Source organism: Hesperophylax consimilis, chromosome 4 (genome assembly GCF_061612785.1).
Source record: "Hesperophylax consimilis isolate HC1 chromosome 4, BYU_Hcon_1.0, whole genome shotgun sequence".
Taxonomy (NCBI): Eukaryota; Metazoa; Arthropoda; class Insecta; order Trichoptera; family Limnephilidae; genus Hesperophylax; species Hesperophylax consimilis.
This window is the reverse complement of record NC_142839.1, coordinates 18,518,969-18,534,404: the sequence shown is the minus strand read 5'-3', so window position 1 is coordinate 18,534,404 and position 15,436 is coordinate 18,518,969. Positions and strand designations below refer to the sequence as shown.

Sequence of the window (15,436 nt, the reverse complement as noted above, 5' to 3'; positions counted from 1 at the left end):
GACTTTGACTTGAACGCCCCAAAGTGTTGACGTGAATTATTAGTGCCATTTGCCACTTCATAATTATGTGAACTGACCTTCTCTTCAATGGTGGACATAACTAAAAAGAGAAACAGACTAAACTTAGAAAATGATTTGATTATTAACATATGAAAAATAACACAACGATTTGAAAAATAAACAAGCCCATCCTTCTCACTAAAATAGTTTTTTATTGTAGTTAGAACCTATTTTTCCTTTTGCCGGAGACCCCCGAGGAAGGCTTCGCGACCCCCCTAAGGGTCGCGACCCACAGATTGAAAAAAATTGATCTAAGTGTTTAAACATAAATAAATTGAAATATAATAAAATAAATACGTACATACTGTCCTAAATATAGACAACCAAAATATTGAAGAAGTAAAAGAAATTAAATACTTGGGAATCATAATCGATAACAAGTTAAAATTTAACTTTAAAATTTTAAATAAAAAAATTGCGAAAAAGGTTAATTTCTTAAGTAGGATAAAGGGAAAATTGGACATTAAAACAAGGATATTGGTCTACAATACCACTGTAGCATCCCATCTGAATTACTGCACAAGTGTAATCTTTCTGAGTAACAAAACCCAAATTAAGAGAATGGAAATAATCCAGAACAGAGGCATGCGGTCAATACTGTGTTGTAGCAGGTACACCAGGGTAAAAACCATGCAACGTTAACTCAATCTTTTAAGTGTGTGGCAACGATTGGTTTATAATACCTTTGTGTTTATTTATAAGTTAAAAAATAAAATGTTACCTGACTATGTGTCGAAGAAGGTTAGAATTAATAGTACAGTTCATTTATATCCTACAAGAAACTGCAACGATTTTAGGCTTCCTAAAACAAATTTATCGGGAACACAAAACAATATTTATTATAATGGTTTTAAAATGTTCAATGAACTCCCGGTAATTGTTAAGGAAGCTAAAAGTCTTGCAGTTTTTCGTGGATTATGTTGTGAAGTCCAAATTTTAGTATGTAAGTAAATAATATTATAGTAGTCCTAGAAAATAATATATTAGTTATAAGGTGTAAAATTTTATAGCTAAATAAAATATACATTAATTTTTTTTTTTTAAAAACCATAGATTCTTCAATAGTAACCAGAGGCTAACCCTATACATGTCTCAAGTAAGTCCAACAATTGAATTTGGGAGCCACCTCTGGGCTGGAGCCTCACAATACTTGTGCCGATTGCCATCTCCAATTCAAAGACCCAATGTGGGCATGCTACGTCTGTTCTACAGGTATTTTAACGCAGCCTGCTCGAAGGGCTAGCAGCATTGATCCCGGTGCACTTGCATGAAACTCGACGTACAAAAGCGGGACACCCATTCACAGTTGATGTTGACTTCGTGAGAACGGGCCGCATCTTAGACTCGTTTTTGTGTAAGACAATTTGTATGTGGTACGAGCTTACCGGCATCTGTTTTTCCTCCTTCATATGATCCGCAAGGCCCGTATTAATAAATTTCTTCCTACAGGCCCTACCTTAAACCGCCTCACAACGCTGCCTAACCGGGTGGCGACATAGCTCCCCTGCCTTTGTACAGACAGGGATGCTCTTGTGAAGTGTCACATAAAAAAAAGTTAATTAATGCAAAGAAGTTCACTCCATATATTTTTTATTTATTTTTTAATGGCACTCATATTTTATGATGAAACATAAATATTATAATAGTGAAACGGGAGTAAATATGGATTGGCTCATACGAACAGAACCAATGAATGATATTTGTAGTAGAAAATGTTTACATTGGAATTTATTAAAGAGGTATGCTACTATAGTCGGCCATTAGGCAGATCATCTTGCGTGTAGGGTATGAATGAGGACAAACATTTGAAAAGCTCTGGAAACATGTAACATTCGATTAACATTTGACCTTGAATCAAGAAAATTTCATTCTGTAGCGGGGAGCGGCAGAATTTTACTGCCTGGTCCGGCTGGAAACCTAAACACGGCCCTGCTTACAAAAATTAAATTTATACATGTGTATGTATTATGTACTTACATACCAGTTTCACTTACAGTAGAACGAATAAGTCCGCCACTAAATAAATAACACATGATAAGATTAACATTATCTTGTTGTACAGGGTCTGACGGAAACTGCAATTTTTTAAAGGAACACAAACATTCTCGGGTTACGAATAACCTGACAATATTTGAAAATCTCCTACTATGCACCACCACAGTGAGCGTAAAAAATGTTGCTTGAGTTACACGAGTCCCCTCTAGACATCCCAAAAGTAACAGCATGGTGTGCTATTGAGGAGAAGGACATTATTCGCTTCAACAAGATGGTGTAACTGCACACAGCTCGTAATTCAATGGCTGTCTTGCGGGATCAGTTTTTATCTCCAGATATGGCAATATTCAATGGCCTCCTCTCCTCGCATCTAAACTTTAGTGACTTATTTTTTGGGGATATCTCCTGAGTATATGTTGATAAGCCAGAGTGCCTTGAAGATTTCAAGATGAAAATCCAGGAGGAAATCATTCAGATTCCACGTCAGATGTTGCCGCTGCCATGTACGGCAGGCCGGCCATACAAGATTAGCGCGTTTACTTGCCCTTCTTTATGCCTTCGTTGCTTGGTTATATCATGCATAGAGACATCTATTTGGATGATCGAGAAACACTTTAATGTTACAGTTTATTAATATTACTGACTTTCAAGTTAACTACCCAAAAGTTTCACATGACAGTCATTAGGCTCTGCCACATGTACACTTCGGAGCGGAGGTACCAAGGGCCACTCCAGGCCGCTGCGCAGAAACATCTCACAATGGACTGCGCTGTAAACCGTTACCTTACTTTCAGATTTTAATTTTCTGTGCGGCGTTCTGGAGTGGCGCGTGGTACTGCCACTCCGAAGTGTACGTGTGGCTGAGCCTGGTATGTGTCTAGCCTGTGGGGTTGTCACATTTCATCGTTGAAATATTATAATTTTATGGGCATTTTTTTACTTTTCGTGATTTATAAGTTATAAATTCTGATACTTGTGCAAATAAGTCGTTATTTTTAGATTACAGAGTGTGTTTACTGTTTGTTGTTGTAAGATTTTTGAGTATTTTTGATTTTTTATTTATGAAAATTATTGTAAAATTTCTTTGACCGACAATGGAGAGTAGTGAACAAAATATATCTGATGATGGCCAACTGGAGGAAGATTTCATGGATGAAGCTGGCCATACTGTTGAATCGGATGACAAGTGATATTGATTTTGAAGATGGTGATGAAGAGCAAAAGCAAAAGCACGTTCACATATTTTTCTGTGATAAGTTATGACAACCCTGATATTTTAATAAAATTTGACTTGTGTTTTTCTAAGTGAACGGCAGAATAAACGATGTATGGTACATATTTGGTAAGTCTTTAAATATATACAAAAAAATGAATTATTAAGGTTATTTTTGCTAAAAATTTCACTGCCAGCCGTGCACAGCCATACTAATACTGCCATTAAAAAGGTTAATTAAAGCTACTGAAAGTTTTCAGGACCGCCTGCTACTACACATAAATTAATGTAAATGGCCAACATCTGAGCGACGGCGATGTGATATTCAAAACACAAATAAACTGCCAACAAAAATTCCCAACTTACACTATGTTTTGTCATAAATAAAAATATTTTTTAAACAAACCTGACCGAGTACATCTTATTTGAAAACCTTGCAATTCCCGTGACAGACCCGGTACAATAAATTTTTCTTTTCATTGATTACATTGATTGAAGAAATATACTAACTTTATTAGATTTATAAATAAGCATCAAGATAAACTCTTACACACATCAAAAGTTCAAAATCGTAAATCTAAAAGAACGATACATTTACGCACATTAAAAATATAAAATCTTTAAAACAGGTAGGTACCTTCTATCATAAAAAACACAATTTTTGTACATTATTGTCTAGATTCAATAAATTAATAAAAATAAAATAAATAGGATATTAACTTCATTGTCAGTGTCACTTCCTTTTAATGTTTGTGGCCATAAACATTTGAACAAGTTTTATAATATCTTCTATTACATATTACCTACTTGTTTAGAATAGGGTGCAACGGTTTTGTAAATTATCACAGTCTGTCTCCCTGGCCACATTCAATATTGTCTTCATTGTCTAGTAATTTGTTCTGGTTATCTCGAGCTTCAATCTTAAAGATGCTTTCCTGTTTTGAAAGAGCAAAAATATATATGTACATATAAAACAATACACAAGGGAGAAGAGATTTCCATAAAACATTATATATTTTTAACAGTGAATGTGTTAAGTATTATGATAAAAAGATATTATAAAAATTACCTTTACTTCTTTGGTTGAATACTGATCCATTTTATCAAAGATGACTCCGTGCAGTCCAAATTGTTTCAGATGACGAATATTGTCTTTGCTATTGTTATCATCGCCCCAACAAAAGATTATTAATCCTGCATCAATTACCCACTTTACCTATAAATGGAAAAACATATTATGTTAGTAAACATGGATCTCAGAAGGCCATATAATGTGTGGGCGGTGGTGTGGTTAGAGAAATTCTGTGATAAAAACAAAGCTTTCATCACAGAGATAACCAGTTCCTAAAGCTAGATCTCCATATCTGCAAAAATCGAGATGAGTTGGCAACACTGCTACTGTTGGAGTCAGTTCTTTTGGTGGCTCCATGTCATAAGCTTCTCCACCACCACATGGGAAGCTTATAGCAGACTACACCAATCAAATAACACAATCATCACTGCCATGGTTGCCTGGATGGGGTCCCCCCTGATGGCTCTCTGGAGACGGGAGATGTCCAAATATCCTCCATAAACGGCTGCTTACTCACATTTTTGTATTTATCTTTTTTTAATCATTTTCACTTAAACTCCGCAGTTTTTGTGCCTATCTATGTATTATTATTTTATTTATTCTATTTTTATATATTAGTCAAAATATGGAATGTATTGCATCACACTACCCCTGGACACATTCTGGAATAAATTCTTATTATTATTATTATAAAACTGGTTAAATGGAGGTGAAATTTGAGTTAATGTTTGATTAGCCATAAACGCTTACGCAAAGAGCTGCTGTCTGGGACACTGAATAACTAATTTAATTTAAGAGGCTCTGAAAAACTTGATGGTCATGTATTTTAATATAGGGTGCCCCAATAAGAGCACCGGTTTCAAATATGTGCCATTTTTTTATTATAAAAATGACAGCTCAGCAATCGAACTAATTTCCTCAATTTTTTTAATAAACCATCGAATTGATGACTCAAATTCACGAAGTTTACAAAGTGTTTCAGCACAACTTTCTCCATTTTTATAATGAGTTTTATCAATATTAACGCATTGTTCTAACACGTAGCATTCCAAATTTACTAATCGCAAGGTTCACAGATGACGACTCATGAAATTTTTAGAGCTGCCAACCTTATAATTAAAAAATGGTGCGAAATTTGTTCCGCCGCTCGTGTTGGGAAGCCCGTGTTAAATAAAAACTTATTCTATAAAGTTCCAACAAAATAAATCTATTAACAAGTTTAATTTTGATCCATAACAAAAATTCATTGAAAGGTGTTGCAACTTACATTGATCAATTAAAAAATAATTACCTTCCTACATTAAGGGGTACAAGAGGCAAATTGCACCTCACATCAAGAGTATCCTCAACTTAGGGAGTATAGAGAAGCTGAAAAAAGTGGAGAGGTAAAGAAGAAGAGAAAGGTTTGGAAGTATCTGGCTATAGGTATTGTAATGGTTACGAGGTTTAGAGGTAGGCCCCATCATAATAGGGCACCAGTTGTTAGGTTATAAAGTGGCCCAGATAGGCAAGGGCCCGCTGGAGTCGAACCAGGGGGCAACAGAATAGCTTAGTGGTCAGAGGCGGTGAGATTCTTTTGTTTACAGGGCGTGGGGGACTCCTTTGTTCTATTCGCCACTCTCATCGGTCAGTACATGGGGAAAGGTTATTTCAATATCACAAGCCAAAACATGGTGAACAAAAGGTTTATTACCGTAGTATTACACGGGGGTACATCCTAACTATAAAAACAGTATCGATCTCTCTCTTCAACAGGGTGAATTGGTACTACTGAGTTTACGAAGTGAACACAAAATAAAAGGGGTTTAGGTTGAAGTTGCTTACGGATGATGTAGGTTGTCGCACTTGTTGTCAAGGCGGACGTTGAAGTGGTGCACACGCGATTTCAGTGGTAAATTAACTTCAAGGAGCCGATTATAGCGGTCCTGGTTCATGATTTAAAAAGGTACCGGCGGTATATCGTTTCAAACAACAGAGTTTAATTACGACGCGGCTTGACCGCGTTGTTTTGCGATCTCCGTGAAGGACGCGGAGTGTCCAAGGCCGAGGCCTGATTTCAACTGCCGGGCGCTTGGCCGAGTGTCGACATATATCAGTGTAGAGTGGGGAGGGGGAAGCTTCTACTGTTTAGGTACTTTAATTTGTAATGCGTATCAGGGTAGAAAGTGTTTCGTAACAGTATCTCATCACTAAATAATACAAATGCATTTCTAGTCATGTTTCGATAGTGTACGGTAGCTTCTCACCAGGGTGATACTTGGTGTAGATACCTACCTACCATTCTAATTTTTAGGTCAGGACGGCTGACGATACAATGTGTTGTATAAATAATACAACCTGTGTGGGATCTCTCAGCAAATCTTCAGAGTGCACCACTACCCCCAGGAGACCAGCGTTGATAGCGTGGAATGCAGCATCCTGAATGGTGTTACACCTCGGGTCCAGCAGCTTTGGGTAGCGCCGCGTAACTCCTTGCGTCAGGAACATGGTCGGATACTTGTTCTGCTTCAACCGTAACATTGTGCACACATCGGGGTGGAAGCATGAGAAAACAATCCTTCGCTGATCTGATTTCAAGACTACTTCTAAAATCTGAAATAAAAACGTACCCCATTATTTTATTTTATCTTCAAAACGCTACTTTTTTTCCTATGTGGAAAATTCTAAAATAACATTGGTCCCTTGCCCATTGACTTGCTCACATTCAAACCTTTCTTTGAGTTTTGTTATCTAGATCGTACACAGTATTTTCAATGAACCACTAGGGATAAGTGTGTGCTAGCTAAAACTGAGAGTTTTAAATACAGCACATCAAATTTAAAGGCCGACCCAGTTTGACACCACAAAAAAAAATCTGTGTAGAGTTGAGTAGATTTGTGGAATACTCGTTCATGACGTTGACTTGATGAGAAAGGGTCATTCTTCAACGCGTTTTTGTAAATCGGCTCGTACGTGGAAAGTGCTACTGGCATTTGTATTTCCTTCTTATAATTCGGGACTCTTCAAACCTGCAAATAATAGATCTCTTTCTAGGGTCCTTGCCTTAACCTGCCTCACATTCCTATTGAGAATGTATGGCGATATGGTGATTTAGGTCAAGCCCACATATATTATGGGGTTATATCCGTTGTCTGTGACTGGCTTTAGATAAACACTAAATACAAATCTCACCTTATCAATATAAATGTTCATATCTATAGGATCCTTGAGATCTGCTGTTCCATCCTCCTGTTTAAGGCTCCATTTGATTTCAATATTGAAACCTACACTCGGGTCTATAGCTTTGAATGCTTCTGATAACAAAGGAAAGGGCTGGTGATCCGCTAAATCTTCATCGAAGAATCTCTGCTGCTTTTCACGGCCCTCCATTACATGATAAACCTAAAATGTTTACCATCAGTATTAAAAACATGCATATAATTAACCCATGTTGTTTTTTATGCGCAATACTTAAAATGCAATACCTGATTTATGTCCAGTAAATTATACAATTGAAAGAAATTTAAGGTCAGAACAGAGGGGAGGGGGTATAGAAACATGTGCAATAATTTTATTATTGCTGTCTTGCATTTAAGTAACTTAATGAGCATGTGCCTTTGCTAACATTTAGAAGTCCTAGAGGGAGGTCGTATGTCACGTCATCATTCTACTATTTGGTCTTTTTCGTTTTCATACAATTCATGCGAGAAGGAAGATTTTTTTATCCATAATGTACATACAACCTTTTTCTATGATTACTATTATAGTAGTAATTGTTTAGCAAGTCAACAAGAAAATTATAAAATCCTAAATAACTGCTTTTGTAGAACCTATGTTTCGCTTAAATTGAGGAATGGGTATACTGTAATACTCAAATACCTAAGACTAATGGCGAAGAACTGCTGTGAATTTAATTTAAATTAGCATTCAAAAACAATTCAAATGGATGATAATAATATATTATGTACTGGTAGAGTAAATCTACATTTTTAAAGGCAGAAATATAGGTATAAAGAAAAGCAAAGAAAACCTTTAATTTTTGTAATTGTTCCAGAGTGAGGTCCATCAAGGGTATTTGTAGCATGTCAGAAGAATCATCGCCCTGTTTGCCTCTAGGTTCAACACACACATGGAAGTCATGATAAATAATGGGAATGAGATCCTTACTGAGCTGAACATCAAACTCCACCATGTCTGCCCCACTTTCTCCTGCCTGCCTGAGAGAGGCAATTGTGTTTTCTCTTATTGCAGCACTTCTATAAAATAAAATAAAAATAAACCTTTAATTTACACAATTGACATTTTTACTGAATTTGTACCTGCAGCAGTCAAGTAATATATTTTTTCTTGTTTATTCCAGATCTTGAGGAGGGTGGTGCAAGAAGAAGAACAAGAAGCTGATTTATTTATTAAACTAATTAAGGTTTCCATAACTTTTAAGATTTGAGTTTTGGAAGGAAATTATGTAGCCAAGCAGAGACAAAGATACACCATTAAATTTTTTGTTTGCAACGGAGAAATCGACAACGATTCCCTGTATTTAAAAAATTCCTTTCTTCTTGTGAACGTATTAATTTAATTCATTCTTTTAATTTATTTAATTCACCAAAAAAAAAGGTTTATCCGCAAGAGCGGGAGCCATTGTACCAATTCAATTTTTTTGTACGGCTCAAAAAGTTGACTCAATTAAACGAAGGTTCAACGAGAGCCGTCAGTTCGGAGCCTATGAGCAATGAGAATACTGTGCTAGCTCGTTATGGCTCGCTCTATACGGCTTCCCCGGTACGGCTTCACCGCTACGGCTTCACCGCTACGGCTCCCCCAATACGGTTCCCAGCGTAAGTGTTTAAATGATCATACGACTCTTGTATATATATTGAATATATCGGTACGCCACCTTGTACAAGAAAAATATGATGTTAGGTAATTAGTAAGTGTAGGTAAATATGTCCAAGTCCAGATGTCGGACTCTCACAGACCGTTCACGTCTCTAAGAAAATAATAAGTACTTGATAATTTTAATAGTGCTATTTTTCTAAAATAACTGGTGATAAAAAATATTAACAGTTCAATTGAGCCGTGGTACGTTTTACCGGGAGTCGTACGAATACGGTTCGTCAAAAAGAGCTAGCTCAATTGTGCGACGCGTTCATGAACTACTCTTCGCTTTACTCAACTACTTACTCAGATAATAAATAATACGATAAATCGATGTAAAGTTGACAAAATATTTACCGAACAGAGACACCGTTCCTTCCACTTGCTCAAAGAGTTCACCCTGGAAAAAGTTCATCCTGGAAGGTTTGTGTAGGCCAGAGAGAAATGACGATCTCCGAAAGGTTATCAGAACACTTTCGAGCATGTAAACTCGGCCACCAGGACAAATCGGCAATTGCCGAGCATTTAATTGAAACCAACCATTACTTTCGATTTGTTCCTGAAGTGCTGGGAAGACCCAAAATACATAGAGCATGCCTAATTAGAGAGGCGATCGAAATTCATAAAAATTTCATTATTATTAATTAAATTATTAGCTCAATAGTTCTTGGTATCCGGTAATTGACAGCTACACCAAAACTAAATGCAGAAAACCATCTTAAACAAAAGATTTTTTTTTAATTTTACCATAATGCCAGCTCTTAGAGCATTGGAGTTGGTAACAAGGTATCACATATACATACATAAGCACACACTTCACCACAATCTTTACACATCTGACCTGATGATGGACACTGTAATGCTGTCCGAAACGTTGGCTAAAGAAAGAGGTAGCGCAAAATGGCATAACACCCCAAAAATAAATCACTATAACATGTTATTTATTTAAAAACCTAATTTTATTTTGTGATAAACAAAATAGAAATTGTTTAAACTTTGCATCGAAAACAGCTTGTTGGCGCCGCATGCGGAGTTTTACTCTTAAGAAAAACTAACGAAAAATTTGCCAGTTTTTGTTTTCCAATATTCAAGGATGTAATATTGTTTTTGATAAATATTTGTACAAATCGTGTTACCCGCTTAACGGGTTTCGAACCCTTCTTGTCTTCACTTTATGTTCTTGTGTCATGTTACTTGTTTCAGTCTAACATAGCCGGATTACCACGCGGGATAGCCGGTAGCACAGATACAAAGGACCGAGATAGTTTTATGTTGCATTTGATAAATATTTGTACAATCGTGTCACCCGCTTAACGGGTTTCGAACCCATTCTTCTTGTCTTCACTTTATGTTCTTGTGTCATGTTACTTGATTCAGTCTAACATAGCCGGATTACCACGCGGGATAGCCGGTAGCACAGATACAAAGGACCGAGATAGTTTTATGTTGCATTTGTTGCTCGGAATTCCGATCTTTCGATACAGGCAGTCGGTCAGTTACTAATTTTTTTGGAGAGCACACATGTTTTATTCTGAAGTTCTTAAACGTTTATTTTTAAATTAAAATGAAGTTACATTTGAGTAAGTTCTTTAAAAACAATTTGTTTTTAATCATTGAAGACAATATTTGCGATTCACAACGAAATTTTGAAACCGAAATAGGTTCGGTCGCAACTTTGTGAACCCAGGACCTCAGCCTTGTCGGGGTTTTGCGCTACTAGATGCTGCCAAATATTTTTCTGATTTTTCTGTTTCAAATTTTCATTTGGAAGTCGCTAATATTGTCTTCAATAATTAAATATTACAATTTTAAGTTTTACTTATTCGGGGGGTGATTCTACATGATAGTAGAAGTTAAAAAGATTTATAACTTTTTTCGAAAATCCAAACTTTTTAAGGTTGTTTTTAGTAAAAAAAAAAAAAAGTTGAATTGTTGGAAAATAAACATTATAATTTATTGTTTGTTTTTAATTTTTCTTTTTTACTTCTACCGTCATGTAGAATCACCTACCAAAGTTAGCGCACTTTACCTACGGATACCTTTTATATGGTTTTAAGTTTAATTTGTAAAACTCCTTTTAAAAGTTTTTATTTTTAATGGAAAATTTATGTAGTTCTATTATTTAAGATTAAAAAAATGGTTTCTTATAAAAGGAGTTTTACATTGTTTTACACATAAATATTTTTAGCCATTTAACACAGGGATAGGAAGAGAGGATAGATCGCCACACAACTTTGCCTTGAACACACTCCTTGCTTCACATACATCATACAGAGTCTCATACAAACGTCTTTGGTTATTCTAACTCTTGATTGGACTCAAGTATTTGAACATAATCATGCCATGTCTTCCTCATGCGCCCCTAGTTCTACCATTAACACCCGGGGCATATATCTTAACGTTTTTCACAAATTTTTCAATACGATATTATTTTTCAAAATACTTAATTTCCAAGCGAATAAAATAAAATTGTATGCTAGGAGCATTTTTAAGGATTCAAAATACCATAAAATCGAGGCAAGTGCAGTGAGCTACTAGGGAATCCATGATGAATGTCTTGGCAAACTAAAATTTAGGGGTGTAGTTTAGATTTTCACTTACAAACTATAGTACATTATCATTAAAAAACATACTCTTTAGTTTTGAAGCTGGATCCCGAACCTCGATGACCAACATCCAGTCCAGTCCATGATTCCCTCCAGTAGCTTGCATTAGAGCCCTTCATGTCACAAAAGGAGACCGCCATGGGACGCACTACCAAATACTCTACATCCATCACCCCTAGGGGCTGGTGTCTAGAGCTACATGTTATTGGGAGCTGAAGACATCCCTCTGAATTATGTATGAAACTTGATAAAATATAACTATACCCAACGTGTATAGCTTCATTTGGATTACTATGTTTGTACAGGTCAACCAAGTAAGAAACTTTGTTCTCGCGAGGCAAGGTAACATTGAAAATAAAGAATTCATCTGTTGTAGCTATAATACCAAATTGGATTTGCGCTTTGAATTCAGAATCAAGACTGTTCACCGCGGCCACCTCAATAATTGTATCAGGGGACTGTGAGTCATTCTGTTCCTCAGTCAAAATTGGACATTGAGTGTTCAATTGAGTTAATTTAACAGAAAATGTATCATCTGGTCTTCTTGCTTTAAAGCTAATAGAGTTCTTAGAAAATTTGAATTGTACAACTGAACCTGTTGTCAACCAGCCCTTTTCTATCTTTTCTTTACCATTATATTTTCCAAAAATGTCAAATTCTTCTGAAAGCTGTAAGTTTTCCTTCACTATTCTGCGCGGAATAACATGTGTTTCCCACCGACGAATGAGTACTTGAGTATTATCACCAGTTCGCATACAGATACAGTAGCGATAGTGAACATTCGATTTAAAAGGTATTTTTAGTGTAACTGACCAATAAGGGGTGTTTTCCTCTTGTTTTAAATGCATAAGCTTATCTTGGTTCCAATTTCCTAGCTCAACGCAATCACCAGTTACGCAAACAGATTCAAATTTATGGAAGTTAGGCACGGAAACCATAAACTTCCAAATTCTTTGACGAACAGTTTGCTTGGACAAGTTTCTGGTTGAATCGGAGCAATGCTTCATGTTTTCATCGGGTCCTTCCATTGTATTGTAATAGTAAAGAGAGTTATTTTTATAAGAAATCACGAAACACCAAAAAACCTTATCAGATCTTGGACATCACTTGATATCAGAAAAGAAAGTAATTACACTCGACCGCAAAAACAGACAAATCTATTAGTAGTTTTTAAGCTCCACTTTTTTCGTTAGTTTATCTAGCACATCTAGCAACTTGTGATAAACATGGCAATATAGTATTATTTAATAAACGAGAACGATGCAATTAGAAATTAGACTGGTCCTGTGACGTTGTGTGACGTTTAGCTGTCATCTGTCATTTTGGTTCTGTGATGGTGTTGGATAGTGCTGAAAAATTATTTTCCCCGGGGGGAGGGTGGTGGACTTGAAATAAAGGACGGCAAAATAAATAGTTTAAATGCTTTATTACCAATAAAATAAAATAAATGTTTAAAAATGAATTTTATCTACCTTTAAAATTTACATTCAAGACCAAAAAATAAATTTGTTGCAGTAAGCACCTTCGTAACAATTTGTTTCTCGAAATATTACAAATGGAAAATTTTCCAAATCAGTTTGCACAAGTACATTATATAAACAAATATCCAGACGCACCGAAAACATCCAACATTTGTTTTCTTTTAATGTCATAGAAAAAAAGGAAAGTAAAACGTAAATTTAGGTTCACGAGTAAAAATATTATTTGTTGGAAGTAGGTAAATACCCACATAATATTTTGGCAAATAATAGATGAATAATAAGTAAACCACTCACAATAGATAAATCCGCAGAGGGGAAAGATGTATGAAAAATATCAGAAAGTGCTTAATTTTTTTAATGACATATCCCATTCCTCGTCTCATCAAATACCCAAACAAAAATCAGACGTCATAAATGCATTAGCAATACAAAAATAAAATAAAAATAGTGTAATGTATACTACTTTGCATACATATCATTTCAAAAATTCGTCATACAAGATCTGCCAGGTAATTTGCCCTCACCCTAGATTTGGCTTCAATGTCGCCAATGGACAATAGACATGCCATAGTGCATGACCCATGTAGTGGTTTATTTATGGCATGACCGCACGCCGCCGCACGCCGCCGCACGCCTTGGGCATGCTTTGGGTGCCTTTGGATTGTTGTCAATGCGTAATGGCTGGGCGTAAACCTAATAAAATAAATATTACAATATAAAAAAAAAAAAAAATTAAAAAAGCTTTTCCTTGGTAAGTATAATAGTTTTGGGCAAATGAAGTATAAAATTTTGGGCATGGAAAAATATATATAAGTAGAGTTCGGTTTTCAGTTCAAAATTGGTATCCTTTATTTTGTGATTTGAATTTTTCAGGTACTTAAAATAAAAGCTTTGTTGGGTGGGTAGTGGCTGGGTTTTTTTTGTAATATGATTTTAATTATTGTTCTCGGTACAACTCCTATTGGGAGAAGGTTAGTTTTATATTCGGAACCCAAACTAATGATATCGTATTGATAAGTTGATTGGACTAAGGAGTGGTATATTAAATATAGGTTTTTTCGACAAAAGATTCTTAAAAATATGAAAATTAATTTTCTATTTTTTTTTTGGCCTATTACTTATAACTTGGCCTATTTGGTTCTTCTATTTCAGATTTTCATTAAAAATTACTCCTAGATATTTGATTTTGTTTGTTGTGTTTTATATTGTGGAGTTTTGGAATTTTTATGTATGATAATGTCAAAGTTTTTAGGTTTATCGTTTGTGTGTATTGCAAATGGAACTACAAATGTTTTTTTCACTATTTTAGAGATAGTAAGTTAATGTCGAAGAAAGTCTTTAGTGTGTTTATGTCTTCAGTGGCTTTTAAAGTTACGGTTTCCATTATTTGTTAACTAGCTGACGTATTCCCGGGGTTGCTCGGAGACTTTTCTCTACTTTCTGTAAATATAATATGCATTTATATATAAAATCCTTCCGGAAAAAAATCTCTAAATGATAGTGTAAACCCTATCAAAATCCGTTGCGTAGTTTAGAAGAACTAACGCACAAACCGACCGACGCGGAAAGCGACTTTATTTTATACTATTTAGAGAAAAGAAGAGTTTATTTAACTAATTCTAGGTTTAAAAAAATCAATGGAAAACATAATTCAATGATGGTTGGTGTTATTTTTTTTTCATAGTCTTTCTTTTTCAATTCAGTTACCTATTATTATTAAATATTATTAGTGAAAAAAAACTGTACAAAGAATTTTCCCATAGGAATGAATATTTTTCCGGGATGAAAAGTAGCCCACGTCACTCCCAGTCCAACTATCCCCATGCAAAAAATCACGTCGATCGGTCGCTCCGTTGCGACGTAAAGAAGAACGAACAAACCCACGTTTGCATTATAATATTAGTTAGTTTGAATTAATACAATATCGAAGAAAGTTTCGATGCATCTTTAATATTTTTAAAAAATCGCGCCACATGTTTTCATATCACATTGTTTGTTTCAATAATCAAGTATTTGTCGATTATATGAATTTTGTGGTTCATCTCTGCGAATTATAGATTTTCTCAGAATTATTAGTTAAGTATCTAAGTATCCAATGGCTTGCTTCATATAAATTTAATCGCGTAATATATTTATACTATGTGGCAAGTTG

General features: G+C 35.3%; 1 protein-coding gene across 5 annotated transcripts; it reads right to left on the bottom strand.

Annotated features, from left to right (window-relative positions):
- Positions 1–1,738: 1,738 nt before the first annotated feature.
- Positions 1,739–13,092, bottom strand: LOC149424322 (glycerophosphocholine phosphodiesterase GPCPD1-like). 5 transcript variants are annotated; one of them, XM_089651444.1, is made up of 6 exons: positions 11,831–13,092; positions 8,350–8,575; positions 7,512–7,721; positions 6,678–6,932; positions 4,338–4,484; positions 1,739–4,203 (listed from the first exon to the last, which is right to left on the bottom strand). In XM_089651444.1, exons 1-6 carry the CDS (start codon positions 12,829–12,831, stop codon positions 4,111–4,113), a joined length of 1,932 nt encoding a protein of 643 aa, XP_089507570.1. In that variant the 5' UTR covers positions 12,832–13,092; the 3' UTR covers positions 1,739–4,110. The 5 variants fall into 5 exon arrangements, with proteins under 5 accessions (XP_089507570.1, XP_089507572.1, XP_089507573.1 ...); XM_089651446.1 differs by having other exon boundaries at positions 12,617–12,748; XM_089651447.1 differs by having other exon boundaries at positions 8,487–8,575; positions 12,617–12,748.
- Positions 13,093–15,436: the final 2,344 nt, after the last annotated feature.

Coding starts and splice junctions, on each gene's coding strand:
- LOC149424322 (XM_089651444.1), bottom strand. CDS start 12,831: ATGGAAGGACCCGATGAAAACATGAAGCATTGCTCCGATTCAACCAGA. Junction 8,576..11,830: donor TCCAGCTTCAAAACTAAAGA/GTATGTTTTTTA, acceptor TTTATTTTATAG/AAGTGCTGCAATAAGAGAAA. Junction 6,933..7,511: donor TGAACATTTATATTGATAAG/GTGAGATTTGTA, acceptor TTTTTATTTCAG/ATTTTAGAAGTAGTCTTGAA.